General features: G+C 50.7%; 1 protein-coding gene across 3 annotated transcripts in view; it reads left to right on the top strand.

The window, feature by feature from the left end:
- The window catches only part of TTF2 (transcription termination factor 2), a 73,252-nt gene that overhangs the window by 4,183 nt on the left and 52,176 nt on the right, over positions 1–16,893 (top strand). For all 3 annotated transcript variants that reach the window (XM_073551027.1, XM_073551028.1, XM_073551026.1), the window contains 6 exons: positions 234–410; positions 6,055–6,212; positions 6,287–6,368; positions 9,043–9,162; positions 9,282–9,432; positions 15,132–15,237. In XM_073551027.1, the coding sequence (XP_073407128.1) occupies positions 234–410; positions 6,055–6,212; positions 6,287–6,368; positions 9,043–9,162; positions 9,282–9,432; positions 15,132–15,237 (794 nt within the window). The remainder of the gene's footprint in view (positions 1–233; positions 411–6,054; positions 6,213–6,286; positions 6,369–9,042; positions 9,163–9,281; positions 9,433–15,131; positions 15,238–16,893) is intronic.

The raw sequence follows: 16,893 nt of genomic DNA, 5'->3' as shown, positions 1-16,893 counted from the left end.
TTGATTCCGGGTAAGGACGGTGTCGTAGGTGGATGATGCCGGGGGAGGATTCAGGGGTGGGTGAGGCCAGGGGAGGACGGTTTCATATGTGGATGGTGCCGGGGGAGGACAGCTTCAAGGGTGGTTGAGGCCGGGGAAGGAGGGTGTTGGGAGTGGAGAAGGACGGCATCGAGGGTGGGCGATGACGGGGAAGGATGGTGCCAGTGAAGACGAGGCCTCATCTGCTCTTTCAGGTAATGAACAGAAGACGAGGCCAAAGCTTCAGCCGATCCCCGGACCCCCGCACAGCAGAGATGTCGCAGCAGAGGGACAACGAGGGGTGAAGCCTTTGAGTTTCTGTGAACTTCCTCCCAGCACACTGGGTCTTCAAGGGTCAACTCTGAGCCAGAATTACAGCAGCCTGTACAGTGGTAAGTGGGAGGGGAGATGTGGCATTGTGGGGGAAGGGGAGAGATGCGGCATTGTGGGGGAAGGGGAGAGATGCGGCATTGTGGGGGAAGGGGAGAGATGCGGCGTTGTGGGGGAAGGGGAGAGACGCGGCGTTGTGGGGGAAGGGGAGAGAAGCGGCGTTGTGGGGGAAGGGGAGAGACGCGGCGTTGTGGGGGAAGGGGAGAGACGCGGCGTTGTGAGGGAAGGGGAGAGACGCGGCGTTGTGGGGGAAGGGGAGAGACGCGGCGTTGTGGGGGAAGGGGAGAGACGCGGCGTTGTGGGGGAAGGGGAGAGACGCGGCGTTGTGGGGGAAGGGGAGAGACGCGGCACTGTGGGGGAAGGGGAGAGACGCGGCACTGTGGGGGAAGGGGAGAGATGCGGCATTGTGGGGGAAGGGGAGAGATGCGGCATTGTGGGGGGGTGCAGCATTTTTGGGGACTCCGTTCTCTGGTGTTGGGGGCAGCTTTTGTATCTCCTGTCCTCTGGAGCTGCTGGGAAGTACAACTTCCATCCCTTAGGCCCTGGTGGGTGTTGTGATTGTGCCCCCCCCCCCCACCATATGATCTGTGCCCCCCGATGATATATCGGCTAACGTCCTCTGTGCCCTCCGCAGTGACCCCTCAGTGGCAGAGTCTGTACAGCGGCCGGATAATAATAATAATAAATTGTATTTCTATAGCGCCAACATATTCCGCAGCACTTTACATTTCGGAGGGGACTTGTACAGACAATAGACATTACAGCATAACAATAATCACATAGATCATAACAGATACCAAGAGGAGTGAGGGCCCTGCTCACAAGCTTACAATCTATGAGGAAAGAGGGACACACGAAAGGTGGGTGGTAACAGTTGCCCTGATTGTATGGACCAGCCATAATGTTAAGTGTGTAACAGTACAGACGCAGAGGGTTAATGGATGCATAAAGCATGTGGGAACATGATGCGGGGAACCTGGTTATGATAAAACTTTTGGCTGTGCCACACAGGGATAGATTAGGTTAATGTGTTGGGGTGATAGGCCAGTCTGAATAAATGCGTTTTCAGGGCACGCTTAAAATTGTGGGGATTGGGGACTAATCGTATTGACCTGGGAAGTGCATTCCAAAGAATTGGCGCAGCACGTGTAAAGTCTTGGAGACGGGAGTGGGAGGTTCTGATTATTGAGGGTGCTAACCTCAGGTCATCAGCAGAACGGAGGGCGTGGGTAGGGTGGTATACTGAAACAAGGGAGGAGATGTAGGGTGGTGCTGAGCCATGGAGGGCTTTGTGGGTGAGGGTAATAAGTTTATACTGAATTCTGGAGTGGATGGGTAGCCAGTGTAATGACTGGCACAAGGTAGAGGCATCGGTGTAACGATTGGTGAGGAATATGATCCTGGCTGCAGCATTCAAGACAGATTGGAGGGGGGAGAGTTTGGTAAGAGGGAGACCGATTAGAAGAGAGTTACAATAGTCTAGACGAGAATGAATAAGAGAAACAGTCAGAGTTTTTGCGGAGTCAAAAGTAAAAAAAAAGGTCGAATTCTAGAAATGTTTTTGAGGTGCAGATAACAAGAGCGAGCCAGTGATCGAATGTGGGGGGAAAAGGAAAGCTCGGAGTCAAGTATGACCCCAAGACAGCGGGCATGTTGCTGGGGAGTAATAGTGGAACCACAGACGGAAATGGCAATGTCGGGTGTAGGTACATTAGTAGCGGGAGGAATCACAAGGAGTTCAGTCTTTGACAGGTTCAGTTTCAGATATAGTGAGGACATGATATTAGACACAGCGTTTAGACAATCGCCGGTGTTTTCTAGAAAGGCAGGCGTGATGTCAGGAGAAGAAGCGTATAATTGGGTGTCATCAGCATAGAGATGGTACTGGAAACCAAATCTACTGATTGTTTGACCAATAGGGGCAGTGTACAAGGAGAAGAGGAGGGGGCCTAGAACTGATCCTTGGGGGACCCCAACAGTAAGGGGAAGGTGAGAGGAGGAGGAATCGGCAACAGATACAGTAAAGGAGCGGTCGGAGAGATAGGAGGAGAACCAGGAGAGAACGGTGTCCTTGAGGCCGATGGAGCGGAGCATAGTGAGGAGGAGCTGATGATCCACCGTGTCGAATGCTGCAGAGAGATCCAAGAGAATTAGCATGGAGGAATGACCATTAGATTTAGCTGTTAGTAGATCATTAGAGATTTTAGTGAGGGCAGTTTCAGTAGAGTGTAAAGAGCGGAAACCGGATTGGAGAGGGTCGAGAAGAGAGTTATCAATGAGATAGCGGATAAGACGCGAGTGGACCAGGCGTTCCAGGAGTTTAGAGATGAAGGGAAGATTAGAGACAGGTCTATAGTTAGCGGCACAGTTTTGGTCAAGGATGGTTTTTTAAGTAGTGGATGTATGATGGCATGCTTAAATGAGGAGGGAAAAATACCAGAAGAGAGGTTAAATATTTTAGTTAGGTGAGGGGTCACAGCAGGGGAAAGGGACTGGAGGAGATGTGACGGAAATTGGTCACTGGGGCAAGTAGTTGGGTGAGAAGATGCAAGGAGCCTGCTTACTTCTTCTGTGACTGGTTCAAAATCAGAGAGTGAGTTAGATGCAGTGGGGGAGGGAGGACAGTGCATGGTATGAGGGGATTGGGAGATAATTTCCTGTCGGATCTGGTCACTTTTTTCTTTGAAGTAATTGGCCAGATCGTCAGCTCGGAGCTCCGTGGTTGGGGCCTGTACTCTTGGATTGAGTAGAGAATGAAAAGTGTCAAAGAGACGTTTCGGGTTATTGGACAGTGAGGTGATGAGGGTGTTGAAATAGGTTTGTTTGGAGAGGTGAAGGGCAGTGTTGTATGTTCGAAGCATAAACTTATAATGGATGAAATCTTCTTGTAGATTGGATTTTCTCCACAGATATTCGGCGCACCTGGAGCACCGCTGCAGGAAACGTGTTTGCAGAGTGTGCCAGGGTTGTCACCGTCTGTGTTGTGGTGTTCTATGTATAGGAGGTGCAAATTCATCCAGGGCACTTTGACGTGTTTCATTGTAATGCTTCAGTGCAGAATCAGGACATGAGAGGGAGGAGATAGGGGCCAATGAAGACGGCAAGTTCTTCATAAGTTTCTGGGTGTTAATGGCCTGTATGTTTCTATAAGTCTGGACAGTGGGGGTGACCTGAGCAGCCTGGCAGTTCTTGATAGAGAATGAAAGAAGGTTGTGGTCAGAGAGCGGGAGAGGGGAGTTTGCAAAATCATCCACTGCACAAAGCCGAGAGAAGACCAAGTCGAGGGAGTTCCCGTCTTCATGCGTTGGAGAATTAGTAAGCTGCGAAAGGCCAAAAGAGGAGGTTAGAGATAAAAGGTGAGTAGCAGATGGGGAGAGGGGAAGAGCAATGGGGATGTTGAAATCTCCCATGATGAGGGTAGGGATGTCACAGGAGAGAAAATGTGGAGGCCAAGTGGCAAAATGATCCAGGAACTGATGGGAGGGGCCGGGAGGACGATACACCACCGCCACTCGCATGGAAAAGGGGGTGTAGAGTCTGACGGCATGGACCTCAAAAGAAGAAGGGAAGACAAGTGAGGGTAGTTGAGGGATAACCTGAAAGGTACATTTTGGTGATAGGAGCAGACCAACGCCTCCACCAGCTCTATTGTCTGATCTTGGGGTATGAGAGAAGTGAAGCCCCCCGTATGAAAGAGCAGCAGCAGCGGTAGTGTCTGACTGCTGGATCCAGGTTTCAGTAAGAGCCAGAAGGTTAAGAGAATTAGAAAGGAAAAAGTCATGAATGAAGGAGAGTTTGTTACACACTGAGCGAGAATTCCAAAGTGCACAATTAAGAGAGACAGATGGCATGCAGGGAATATTAATAAGATTAGAGGGGTTTCTGAGTGTAGCAGTCGGGAGGTTTGACTTTCTACAACATGGGGGACCAGGGTTGGGAGCAATGTCTCCTGCAACTAGGAGAAGGAGGATAGAAAGAGTGAGCAGATGGTTAAGTGATTTGTGAGAGCGTCTCTGATGTTGAATGGTGGGACTGGCTGGATCTGTGCAATTTAGCAATGTGAAAAGAGCGTGAGTGCTATACATAGGAGAGGAAAGAAGCGAGGGGCCGATGTGGATGGAGTGTAGAGAGTTAATGCCAGGGCGGTGGATGTGTGTGAATGCAGCGGCCAGGATGTAAATTACACAAATGCATATCTATAATAATAAATGCCCTAAGCAGCTTCCGGTTATAACAACTTCCGTCCAGTTGTAACCGGTGACGTCACAACACACCTCTTTCCATGTTAACCCTCAACACACACACTCCTCTCACCTTTCACCATCTCCACTCACGTCCACTCACTTTTTCACGCCACATACGACCCTTTCTCTCACTCCGTCTCTCATACTCACGCCGTCATCGCCGCTGATCCACGATCCCCGACATCTTCCGCCGGCGCCATCCTGGATCCAGACGTCCTCCACGCCGGCGACATGTTCTTGCGTCCACGCCATTTTGGATCGGCGAAATCCCGCGATAGTCAAGATGGCGTCGCCGCAAGAATATGTCGCCGGCGTGGATGCGGTCGGGATCCAAAATGGCGTTGGCGAAATCTCGAGAGATTTCGCCGACGCCATTTTGGATCCCGACCGCATCCACGCCGGCGACATGTTCCTGCGGCGACGCTATTTTGGATCGGCGAAATCCCGCGATACTCAAGATGGCGTCGCCGCAAGAACATGTCGCCGGCGAGGACGACGTCGGGATCCAAAATGGCGTCGGCGAAAACTCGCGAGATTTCGCCGACGCCATTTTGGATCCCGACGTCGTCCACGCCGGCGACATGTTCTTCCGGTGACGCCATCTTGATTATCGCGGGATTTCACGATACTCAAGATGGCGTCGCCGCAAGAACATGTCGTCGGCGTGGACAACGTCTGGATCCAGGATGGCGAAGGCGGAAGAAGATGTCGGGGATCGTGGAGCAGCGGCGATGACGGTGTGAGTATGAGAGACGGAGTGAGAGAAGGGGTCGTATGTGGAGTGAAAGAGTGAGTGGAGATGGTGAAAGGTTGATAGGAGTGTGTGTGTTGAGGGTTAACATGGCAAGAGGTGTGATGCTATCGCATCCTCCCGATGCGATAGCATCGGGCCATAATCTAGTGGTATATATTTGTTGCACTCCAAATGTACAGGGAGTAGATGTATATAAAGGTCTTACCTGTCTCCTGCCCTGTCTAACTGCCATGTTATAACTGCCAGTACTTTGATACATGTACTTCGATTACATGTGGAGAGATGCGGCATTGTGGGAGATGCGGCATTGTGGGGGAAGGGGAAAGATGCGGCATTGTGACGGTAGGGGAGAGATGCGGCATTGTGGGGGAAGGGGAGAGATGTTGCATTATGATCGAAGGGGAGAGACGCGGCATTGTGGGGGAAGGGGAGAGATGCGGCATTGTGGGGGGGGGTGCAGCCTTGTTGGGGACTCCGTTCTCTGGTGTTGGGGGCAGCTTCTGTATCTCCTGTCCTCTGGAGCTGCTGGGGAAGTACAACTCCCATCCCTTAGGACCTGGTGGGTGTTGTGATTTTGTCCCCCCCCCCATATGATCTGTGCCCCCCCCCCGATGACCTATCGGCTAAGGTCCTCTGTGCCCGCCACAGTGACCCCTCAGTGGCAGAGTCTGTACGGCGGCCGGATGACCGAGGAAAAACTATTTGCTGTTAGAAATGCAACCAGCGACGCCATCGATCATCTGCACAAGAGCCTGGAGACCTGTCCGGGCCCAGAGAACAACGCGGAGGACCCCCGAGGACTAAAGGTAACACCCCCCCACTGCTCGCCTCACAGAATCACCAGTGGGCACCAGTGTCACAGCAGATCTTCATATTTCAGGTCCCGCTACTCCTGCATCAGAAGCAAGCCCTGGCCTGGCTGCAATGGAGGGAGACTCAGCGGCCACAGGGAGGGATTCTGGGTAAGTAGCAGCCGCTGTGCCACAGATCTGAGTCTACCTGATAGCGCAGGGTGGACATCAAAATCATAGGGCCCCAGTACTGCATATAGAGCCACTACATACAGATTTATACAGCCACCACTAGGGGGAGCTCACTACATACAGATTTATACAGCCACCACTAGAGGGAGCTCACTACATACAGATTTATACAGCCACCACTAGGGGGAGCTCACTACATACAGATTTATACACTCACCACTAGGGGGAGCTCACTACTTACAGATTTATACAGCTACCACTAGAGAGAGCTCACTACATACAGATTTATACAGTCACCACTAGAGGGAGCTCACTACATACAGATTTATACAGCCACCACCAAGGAGGAGCTCAATACATACAGATTTATACAGCCACCACTAGAGGGAGCTCACTACATACAGATTTATAGAGCCACCACTAGGAAGAGCTCACTACATACAGATTTATATAGTCACCACTGGAGGAAGCTTACTACATACAGATTTATACAGCCACCACTAGAGGGAGCTCACTACATACAGATTTATACAGCCACCACTAGAGGGAGCTCACTACATACAGATGTATATAGTCACCACTGGAGGAAGCTTACTACATACAGATTTATACAGCCACCACTAGAGGGAGCTCACTACATACAGATTTATATAGTCACCACTAGGGGGAGCTCACTACATACAGATTTATATACAGTCACCACCAAGGAGGAGCTCACTACATACAGATTTATACAGCCACCACTAGGGGGAGCTCACTACATACAGATTTATACAGCCACCACTAGAGGGAGTTCACTACATACAGATTTATAGTCACCACTAGGGGGAGCTCACTACATACAGATTTATATAGTCACCACTAGGGGGAGCTCACTACATACAGATTTATATACAGACACCACCAAGGAGGAGCTCACTACTTACAGATTTATACAGCCACCACTAGGGGGAGCTCAATACATACAGATTTATACAGCCACCACTAGGGGGAGCTCACTACATACAGATTTATACAGCCACCACTAGAGGGAGCTCACTACATACAGATTTATATAGTCACCACTAGGGGGAGCTCACTACATACAGATTTATATAGTCACCACTAGGGGGAGCTCACTACATACAGATTTATATTCAGTCACCACCAAGGAGGAGCTCACTACATTCCGATTTATACAGTCACCACTAGGGGGAGCTCAATACATACAGATTTATACAGCCACCACTAGGGGGAGCTCACTACTTACAGATTTCTATAGTCACCACTAGGGGGAGCTCACTACATACAGATTTATACACTCACCACTAGGGGGAGCTCACTACTTACAGATTTATACAGCTACCACTAGAGAGAGCTCACTACATACAGATTTATACAGTCACCACTAGAGGGAGCTCACTACATACAGATTTATAGAGCCACCACTAGGAAGAGCTCACTACATACAGATTTATATAGTCACCACTGGAGGAAGCTTACTACATACAGATTTATACAGCCACCACTAGAGGGAGCTCACTACATACAGATTTATACAGCACCACTAGAGGGAGCTCACTACATACAGATGTATATAGTCACCACTGGAGGAAGCTTACTACATACAGATTTATACAGCCACCACTAGAGGGAGCTCACTACATACAGATTTATATAGTCACCACTAGGGGGAGCTCACTACATACAGATTTATATACAGTCACCACCAAGGAGGAGCTCACTACATACAGATTTATACAGCCACCACTAGGGGGAGCTCACTACATACAGATTTATACAGCCACCACTAGAGGGAGCTCACTACATACAGATTTATACAGCCACCACTAGAGGGAGCTCACTACATACAGATTTATATAGTCACCACTAGGGGGAGCTCACTACATACAGATTTATATAGTCACCACTAGGGGGAGCTCACTACATACAGATTTATATACAGACACCACCAAGGAGGAGCTCACTACTTACAGATTTATACAGCCACCACTAGGGGGAGCTCAATACATACAGATTTATACAGCCACCACTAGGGGGAGCTCACTACATACAGATTTATACAGCCACCACTAGAGGGAGCTCACTACATACAGATTTATATAGTCACCACTAGGGGGAGCTCACTACATACAGATTTATATAGTCACCACTAGGGGGAGCTCACTACATACAGATTTATACATCCACCACTAGAGGGAGCTCACTACATACAAATTTATACACTCACCACTAGAGGGAGCTCACTACATACAGATTTATACAGTCATTACTAGTGGGAGCTCACTACATACAGATTTATACAGTCACCACTAGGGGGAGCTCACTACATACAGATTTATACAGTCACCACTAGAGGGAGCTCACTACATAGAGATTTATACAGCTACCACTAGAGGGAGCTCACTACATACAGATTTATACAGTCACCACTAGAGGGAGCTCACTACATACAGATTTATACAGCCACCACTAGGGGGAGCTCACTACATACAAATTTTTACACTCACCACTAGATGGAGCTCATTACATACAGATTTCTATATCTGTTATTAATGGGACCTGTTGGGTGGTCTGGGCAGTATAATACAGGGCGCCCGCACCCTGCTCCTGGTGATTGACCGGTCTCACACTCTGATTATTGTGTCTTCAGCGGATGACATGGGGTTGGGGAAGACTCTCACCATGATCGCCCTCATTCTTGCCCAGAAACAGCGGCAGACGTCTGTGAAGGAAGAGGAGAAGCAGTTGGAGTCCTGGATCTCTAAGACGGGTAATGATAGTGTTTCTGCCTCATGTACCCATTGATGCCCCACTACATGCCTATAGTGGGCACAATGGTCACATGACCCTCTACCCTGCGATCACACAGTTCTCCTTTTCTGTTCCCAGATTCCACGCTGACTGTCTCTCGCGGGACTCTCATCATCTGCCCGGCGTCTCTTGTTCATCATTGGAAGAAGGAAGTAGAGAAGAGAGTGAGTGGCGGGCGGCTACGGGTGTACTTATATCATGGCGCCAACCGGGAGAAGGACTGTAAGATGTGAGTTACAGACAGTGATCTGTGTGCTGTGCTGCCTGAGGGTTCCATGCCGCGGGAGGGTACCGCGCCGCCAGAGGACTGTGCTGCACTGATACAGTATGTCCCCGAGGGTCTCCAGGGTGAGGGTCGATCACTGGCGTTGATGCTTTCATGCAGGACCTGCCTGCACTTGAGTGCGGCCATTGTCTTGCACCAGGGCCCCGGCACCAGCGCACGGTCGGACCTTATTTCAGTATCATTATTTGGGGCGTCTATGGCCACGTGGAGGCTGTGCCACCTTATCCGCATTATAGTGCATTTAACACCTGCAGCTGACTATAGATGGCGGCCGTCTCCTTCACCGGCCTGTAGATAGCAGCACACACTGCATTATGACACGAGACTACACTAAGTGGCAGCACTACAAAGCACATAACACATAGGCTGCATTACCCGCAGGTGACACTAGGTGGCAGCACTACAAAGCACATAACACAGTAGCTGCATTACCCGCAGGTGACACTAGGTGGCAGCACTACAAAGCACATAACAGAGACTGCATTACCCGCAGGTGACACTAGATGGCAGCACTACAAAGCACATAACACAGAGGCTGCATTACCCGCAGGTGACACTAGGTGGCAGCACTACAAAGCACATAACAGAGACTGCATTACCCGCAGGTGACACTAGATGGCAGCACTACAAAGCACATAACACAGAGGCTGCATTACCCGCAGGTGACACTAGGTGGCAGCACTACAAAGCACATAGCACAGAGGCTGCATTACCCGCAGGTGACACTAGGTGGCAGCACTACAAATCACATAACACAATGGCTGCATTACCCGCAGGTGACACTAGTTGGCAGCACTACAAAGCACATAACACAATGGCTGCATTACCCGCAGGTGACACTAGATGGCAGCACTACAAAGCACATAACACAGAGGCTGCATTACCCGCAGGTGACACTAGGTGGCAGCACTACAAAGCACATAACACAGAGGCCGCATTACCCGCAGGTGACACTAGATGGCAGCACTACAAAGCACATAACACAGAGGCTGCATTACCCGCAGGTGACACTAGGTGGCAGCACTACAAAGCACATAGCACAGAGGCTACATTACCCGCAGGTGACACTAGGTGGCTGCACTACAAAGCACATAACACAGAGGCTGCATTACCCGCAGGTGACACTAGGTGGCAGCACTACAAAGCACATAACACAGAGGCTGCATTACCCGCAGGTGACACTAGATGGCTGCACTACAAAGCACATAACACAGAGACTGCATTACCCGCAGGTGACACTAGGAGGCAGCACTACAAAGCACATAACATAGAGGCTGCAATACCTGCAGGTGACACTAGGTGGCAGCACATAACACAGAGGCTGCATTACCTGCAGGTGACACTAGGTGGCAGCACTGCAAAGCACATAACACAGAGACTGCATTACCCGCAGGTGACACTAGGTGGCAGCACTACAAAGCACATAACACAGAGGCTGCATTACCCGCAGGTGACACTAGGTGGCAGCACTACAAAGCACATAACACAGAGGCTGCATTACCTGCAGGTGACACTAGGTGGCAGCACATAACACAGAGGCTGCATTACCTGCAGGTGACACTAGGTGGCAGCACATAACACAGAGGCTGCATTACCTGCAGGTGACACTAGGTGGCAGCACTACAAAGCACATAACACAGAGACTGCATTACCCGCAGGTGACACTAGGTGGCAGCACTACAAAGCACATAACACAGAGACTGCATTACCCGCAGGTGACACTAGGTGGCAGCACTACAAAGCACATAACACAGAGACTGCATTACCCGCAGGTGACACTAGGTGGCAGCACTACAAAGCACATAACACAGAGGCTGCATTACCCGCAGGTGACACTAGGTGGCAGCACTACAAAGCACATAACACAGAGGCCGCATTACCTGCAGGTGACACTAGGTGGCAGCACATAACACAGAGGCTGCATTACCTGCAGGTGACACTAGGTGGCAGCACATAACACAGAGGCTGCATTACCCGCAAGTGACACTAGGTGGCAGCAGTACAAAGCACATAACACAGAGGCTGCATTACCCGCAGGTGACACTAGGTGGCAGCACTACAAAGCACATAACACAGAGGCTGCATTACCCGCAGGTGACACTAGGTGGCAGCACTACAAAGCACATAACACAGAGGCTGCATTACCCGCAGGTGACACTAGGTGGCAGCACATAACACAGAGGCTGCATTACCTGCAGGTGACACTAGGTGGCAGCACATAACACAGAGGCTGCATTACCTGCAGGTGACACTAGGTGGCAGCAGTACAAAGCACATAACACAGAGGCTGCATTACCCGCAGGTGACACTAGGTGGCAGCACTACAAAGCACATAACACAGAGGCTGCATTACCCGCAGGTGACGCTAGGTGGCAGCACTACAAAGCACATAACACAGAGGCTGCATTACCCGCAGGTGACACTAGGTGGCAGCACTACAAAGCACATAACACAGAGGCTGCATTACCCGCAGGTGACACTAGGTGGCAGCACTATGTGACTCCAGATGATCCATTAGTCAGTACAGATGAGGGTTCGGGATTGTTCACCCGTCTCCTAGTCAGCAGGAGCGCTGATTCCGGCAGCCAATCAGAGTACAGAAACCATCCACAACGCCATGACAGAAGGCCTTCTGTGATTTGCTGCTGAAGTCACATGTCCCTGTCCATATAAACAGCGGACATCTTGTTTTGCTGGCGCCATTGTCTCAGTGTCACGGTGCAGAGAGGTCGCCCCTGCCCCAGTGCTGGCGTTGACAGTGACGTAGAGCGGATCCTGTCTTGTGTGACATCGATCGTTGTGTGACGTCTGTGTGGCCGTCTCCGGAGGCCCCAGTGTCTCCTCCTAATCATTTGTGATACCACTGTGATCAGGAGGCCGGAGGAGGTCAGGAGGCCGGAGGAGGTCAGGAGGCCGGAGGAGGACAGGAGGCCGGAGGAGGACAGGAGGCCGGAGGAGGTCAGGAGGCCGGAGGAGCGCCACGTAACCATCGTCCGATATAAGAGTGTAGTTCAGGCACACTCAGAGAATAAATAGTGACTGTTCGTGTAGTGGCAGGTGACTGACAGCTGTGGCCTGAGGTTGTGAGACAGCAGGTACAAGAGGGGAAGGGAACATGCAGCATGAGTGGGGAAAGCGAGGTGGTGGTGGAAGGGGGATAGGCTCGGTGTTCGCCGTGTCCGTGGGTGAGGTGATAATATTGCTGAAGGCTCAGGTGAACAAACACCGCCTCGTCCTCCAGAGACCGCTGACCACTTCTGTTCCTGGACGGATGTCACGATTCAGGTTTGCGTTTGTGACAGCTCTGGTTCCGCTATAATTTAAATGTAGCTTTTTTCTTTTCAGGCTAGCAAGGGTTAATGTCAGTTTCCTTGCTGGCAGCTGCTGTATTGCCGGTCAGCTGATGCGTGTGGTGACCACTCTCACCATCATTTACATAGTCACCTGACGCATCAGCTGACTGTTGGTGATAGTTTTCCTCTGGGGACCAGCCGAGGAGTGTGGAGCGCTCTGGTGCCAGCGTGTGTCAGCTGCTTGAGGTCCTGGTTCTGTATCCTCTGCTGTGTGGAGCCAGCAGCAGAAGCTTGAAGGATAAGTTTTCTTACTCCCTGTCTTGTCTGTCTCGTGCTTGCCACTACCTCCTGTGTTTACACCATCTGCAGTGGTGAGCTAGCGTCCTTACCGGCCAGTGCACTAGCCAGGTATTAGTGAGGTGACAATCTGAGACTAGGCACGTGACGGCGGCGGAGGGGAAGGACCCACATAGGGCGTTAGGGGAGCTTAGGGATAGGCACAGGCTGTGTTAGGAGGTGCCCAATCCCTCGTTCCCTATTTTTAGGACCTTCCTCTCCCTTTTTCCATCCCAGTTGTTGGTGTTCGTTGTGCCGTCCTCTGGACCCACCCTTGTGGGTCGTGACACCAGGCTACTCACTCCCTTTCTTTGGCAGCCGCACAGTGGTACGCCTTGTAGATGAGGCTCAGAAAGAGCATGTGCTCCAGTGAATGGCAACGCTGCATCAAGTGGCCTCTCCTCCTCTTCCTCCACCGCAACATCACACACAGTACAATCCTCAGAGGTCACACCACAATCACCCTTGTTTCCCACCGCATCAAATGTTTCAAAACACCCAACTGACTGTGGGGAACCACAGATGGGCCATTCTGCAGTGCTGTTCACACATTCTATTCCATGGGCATCAGAAGTCTGCTCACAGAATCCAAAAGAGGAAAGCATCTGCACCGATACCCAAAATGTTTTCATGTTGTATCCGGGACTGGACGAAGTAGGGTCCTAGTAGAATCCAGACCCTTGTCATCAGACGTTAACCACCAAGGATGAAGGTGATCCTGTTAAGACTCAGATACCAGAGGCGCATGCGGACTGTACTGTGATGTCAGGGCAGGAAGAGGAGGAGGGAGACTCTCAGGGTGAGGAGTGTGAGAACAGAGAAGATGACGATGAGGTTGTAGATCCCACTTGGTGTGAACCCAGAGATATGCAGCTGAGTAGCTCAGCGGAGGAGGAAGATGAGGAAGTTATTTTGCGGCTTCCCGTTCAGAAATGAAGTGATGCAACCATGACAAGCACTGCATCCTCAACCCCAACTCTGGCTATGGCCAGCGCCGATCGCGAGTGTGCAGTTCGCAGGGGTGGCAAGGGTTGCCTGGCTTGGGCGTTTTTTGAGACCACAAAGGATGACCCAACACACATTATCTGTCAAACTTGCAAAAAAAAACTCTGTAGAGGCAAAAATTGCAATAATTTGACCACAACATTCATGAACCGGCACATGCGCGATCAACATGCCTTAGTGTGGGAATCTCACTGCTCTAAAATGCAGACTAGCAGGCCTCACAAACCGTCAGCTATCCCATCAACACCATCTGCTGCTTCTTCCTTTCCGTCACCATTCCAATTCTTCTCACACAGGTCTCCAGCCGCTGAAACTACTATTGTTTACCCCGTGCAGTCGGGGTGAGTGATAGGCGGTCAGCTGAAGTGGACACGACTGCTGCTGTTATGTCACCTAGCACAATCCACCGCTCTCGCGGCCCAGCAGTTTGTCCTGTTCTCCATACTCTCAGCACAGCAGCCAGCCCTCTGTCCCGCAGTTGTGGTCACATCAAAGAATGTTTCCTCCTACACATGACAAGGCGAAGAGCTTACACTCCATCTCCAAACCTTTGGCCACAGAAATGCTGCCCTTCCGCCTGGTGGATACAGATGGTTTCAGAAATCCCCCAGTACCAGCTGCCCAGGCGCCACTCCTCTTAGAAAGCTGTGCCTGCGCTGCGCCAGCGTGTCACCGACACCAGCACCTTCCCCTGAAGATCTGTCTGCCAGGAGCATTTCACCCCTGACACCTGGACGAGCAAACATGGGCACGGGGTGACGCTGTGGGTGTGAGGTGGCGCAGTGTGCGGCGTCTTCCGCCGTGTTCTGCCCATCAGTGTTGTCATAGGCGCACAGTTGTAGATGTTCCGTGGACTCCGAGCCGCTCACCTCACAGAGGATTGTCTGTGCTGGATCCACTGTAAGGGTGAGGGTCTGTATGAGACCTGTCTGTACACGAGGGGGCGCTATCGTGTCAGCGCCGAGGCTTCGTTTCTGCCCTGTGACCGTCTCGCTTTCTCCTCCACAGGTTGGCGCAGTACGACATCGTGGTCACCACATACAGCCTGGTGTCCAAAGAGATCCCTGCCAAGAAGGAGGAAGGGGACGCCCCGGCCAAAGACCAGGACCTGGAGGTGGGGACCCTCCACACGGTCACATCACCTCTTATCCTCCAACTCTTTTATTTTACAAAATTATCAAAATTACACTCAGAAACAAACCACAATACATAAACTAAAGAAAACCAACATAGACAGACATAAAATGTGCAAAACATGCGCAAACAACTGAAAGTCCAAATCCTTTCCTTGTCCCCCACTGAGCTCGGCAGCTTAGGGTCCCCCAGCAGGAATCCACTTAAAAGAGAATACAAAGAAACATAAACCCCTCTCCCCACTCTCACTCCATTCACCCCCATTCACACCTCACCGATTTTACTAGTTTACTATTTACAATTTTACTATTTACAAAAACCAAACGAAAATAACCCTTTCCTGGCCCTCCGCCTTGAAAAAAACAAGAACTCTGCCACTTTGGCCGACAAACCTTACCTCCTATTACACAGCAAAGATTTTTTTTTTTTTTTTTTTTTTTTTCTCCTCTCCCACACATGGCAACAAGTTCGCAGCCTTTTTTTCCCACCACCTTGCACCGCAGGTCCTACAAGTTTGTAGCCTTGTCACTGCAAAATCTGGTCCACGAAAGTTTATGGCCTTTTGATTCCACACGAAAATTATTTCCAGGGTCCGCAGAGTCTACTTCTCCTGCCCTGCTCCTCTGCTCCTTCATGTTGCTCTTGGCATCCGGTCATCCATCCACCACCCCCCATGCACCCCCCTCCCAACCTGACTACACCCCATCCACACATTCTAACTAAAAAAAACGTGTGTTATATGTTTTTCCTTTTACCAAAGCACAACCAAAAGCCATTTTCCAAAACTCTCAATACCATCCCATCTACTTACGCATTAATATACAAACTAAACACAGCATTTACATACCCAAGGCCCAAGTTTGGCACCTGTAAGCCCAATATCCATTATATGTCCTGTTTTTAAAACAAAAAGCTAAGGTGGCATGCACCAGCCCACCACCAGGAAAACGGGGTTCTAGAGGCTCCATCCCTCACTAACACATTCATCCTATCCCTCAAGAACTAAGACTGTCCCTACTTCTGTCCCTAAAAAAAAAGAAACCTGTCCCTATCTGTCCCTACCTGCCCCTACTCTACCTAACTTATCATAACTAACTCTCTATCTGTCCCTCAGTGCCTGTCCCTCCCTGTCCCTATCTGCCCCTACTTCTGTCCCTAACACACCCAGTGAAACTTATGCTATCCCTACCCTCATTCACACGGAGCTAGCTCTCCCTTGAGTGCGTTTTTAAAAGGAGAGGCCTCTCCAAAGCCAAGAGGCCTTCCTCACACCCAACCTTTCGAACTCCAAAGAACGGACCTTCACCAGGTCACCCAAGATGTTTCCTACCACCTCATCCCTTGGGAGGGTTTTTTTCCGCGTCGTAACTAGGCACCGTGCATTCCAAGTGTGGAACCTAACCGCTGCACTGACTAGGAATAAAGTGCACGGGTCCCGGCCACCCAGGGATCTGAACGCTCCATAGGCCCATTCAGTGTAGGAGAGGGACGCCAGCCGCGGCCAACGTATGGAGGCACCCACCCTGTTGTAAACCTCTGCATTAAAGGGACAATGAAGCAGGAAGTGCTCCATGCTTTCCAGCACGTCGCCACACTCCTCACGAGGGCAACCCCGGTCATCGGAGTTCCTGCACTT

The sequence above is a fragment of the Dendrobates tinctorius genome, unplaced genomic scaffold, assembly GCF_039654945.1.
Source record: "Dendrobates tinctorius isolate UK_male_01 unplaced genomic scaffold, ASM3965494v1 ptg000172l, whole genome shotgun sequence".
NCBI lineage: Eukaryota > Metazoa > Chordata > Amphibia > Anura > Dendrobatidae > Dendrobates > Dendrobates tinctorius.
The sequence above is the reverse complement of the archived record's forward strand: the minus strand, read 5'-3'. Positions and strand labels throughout refer to the sequence as shown.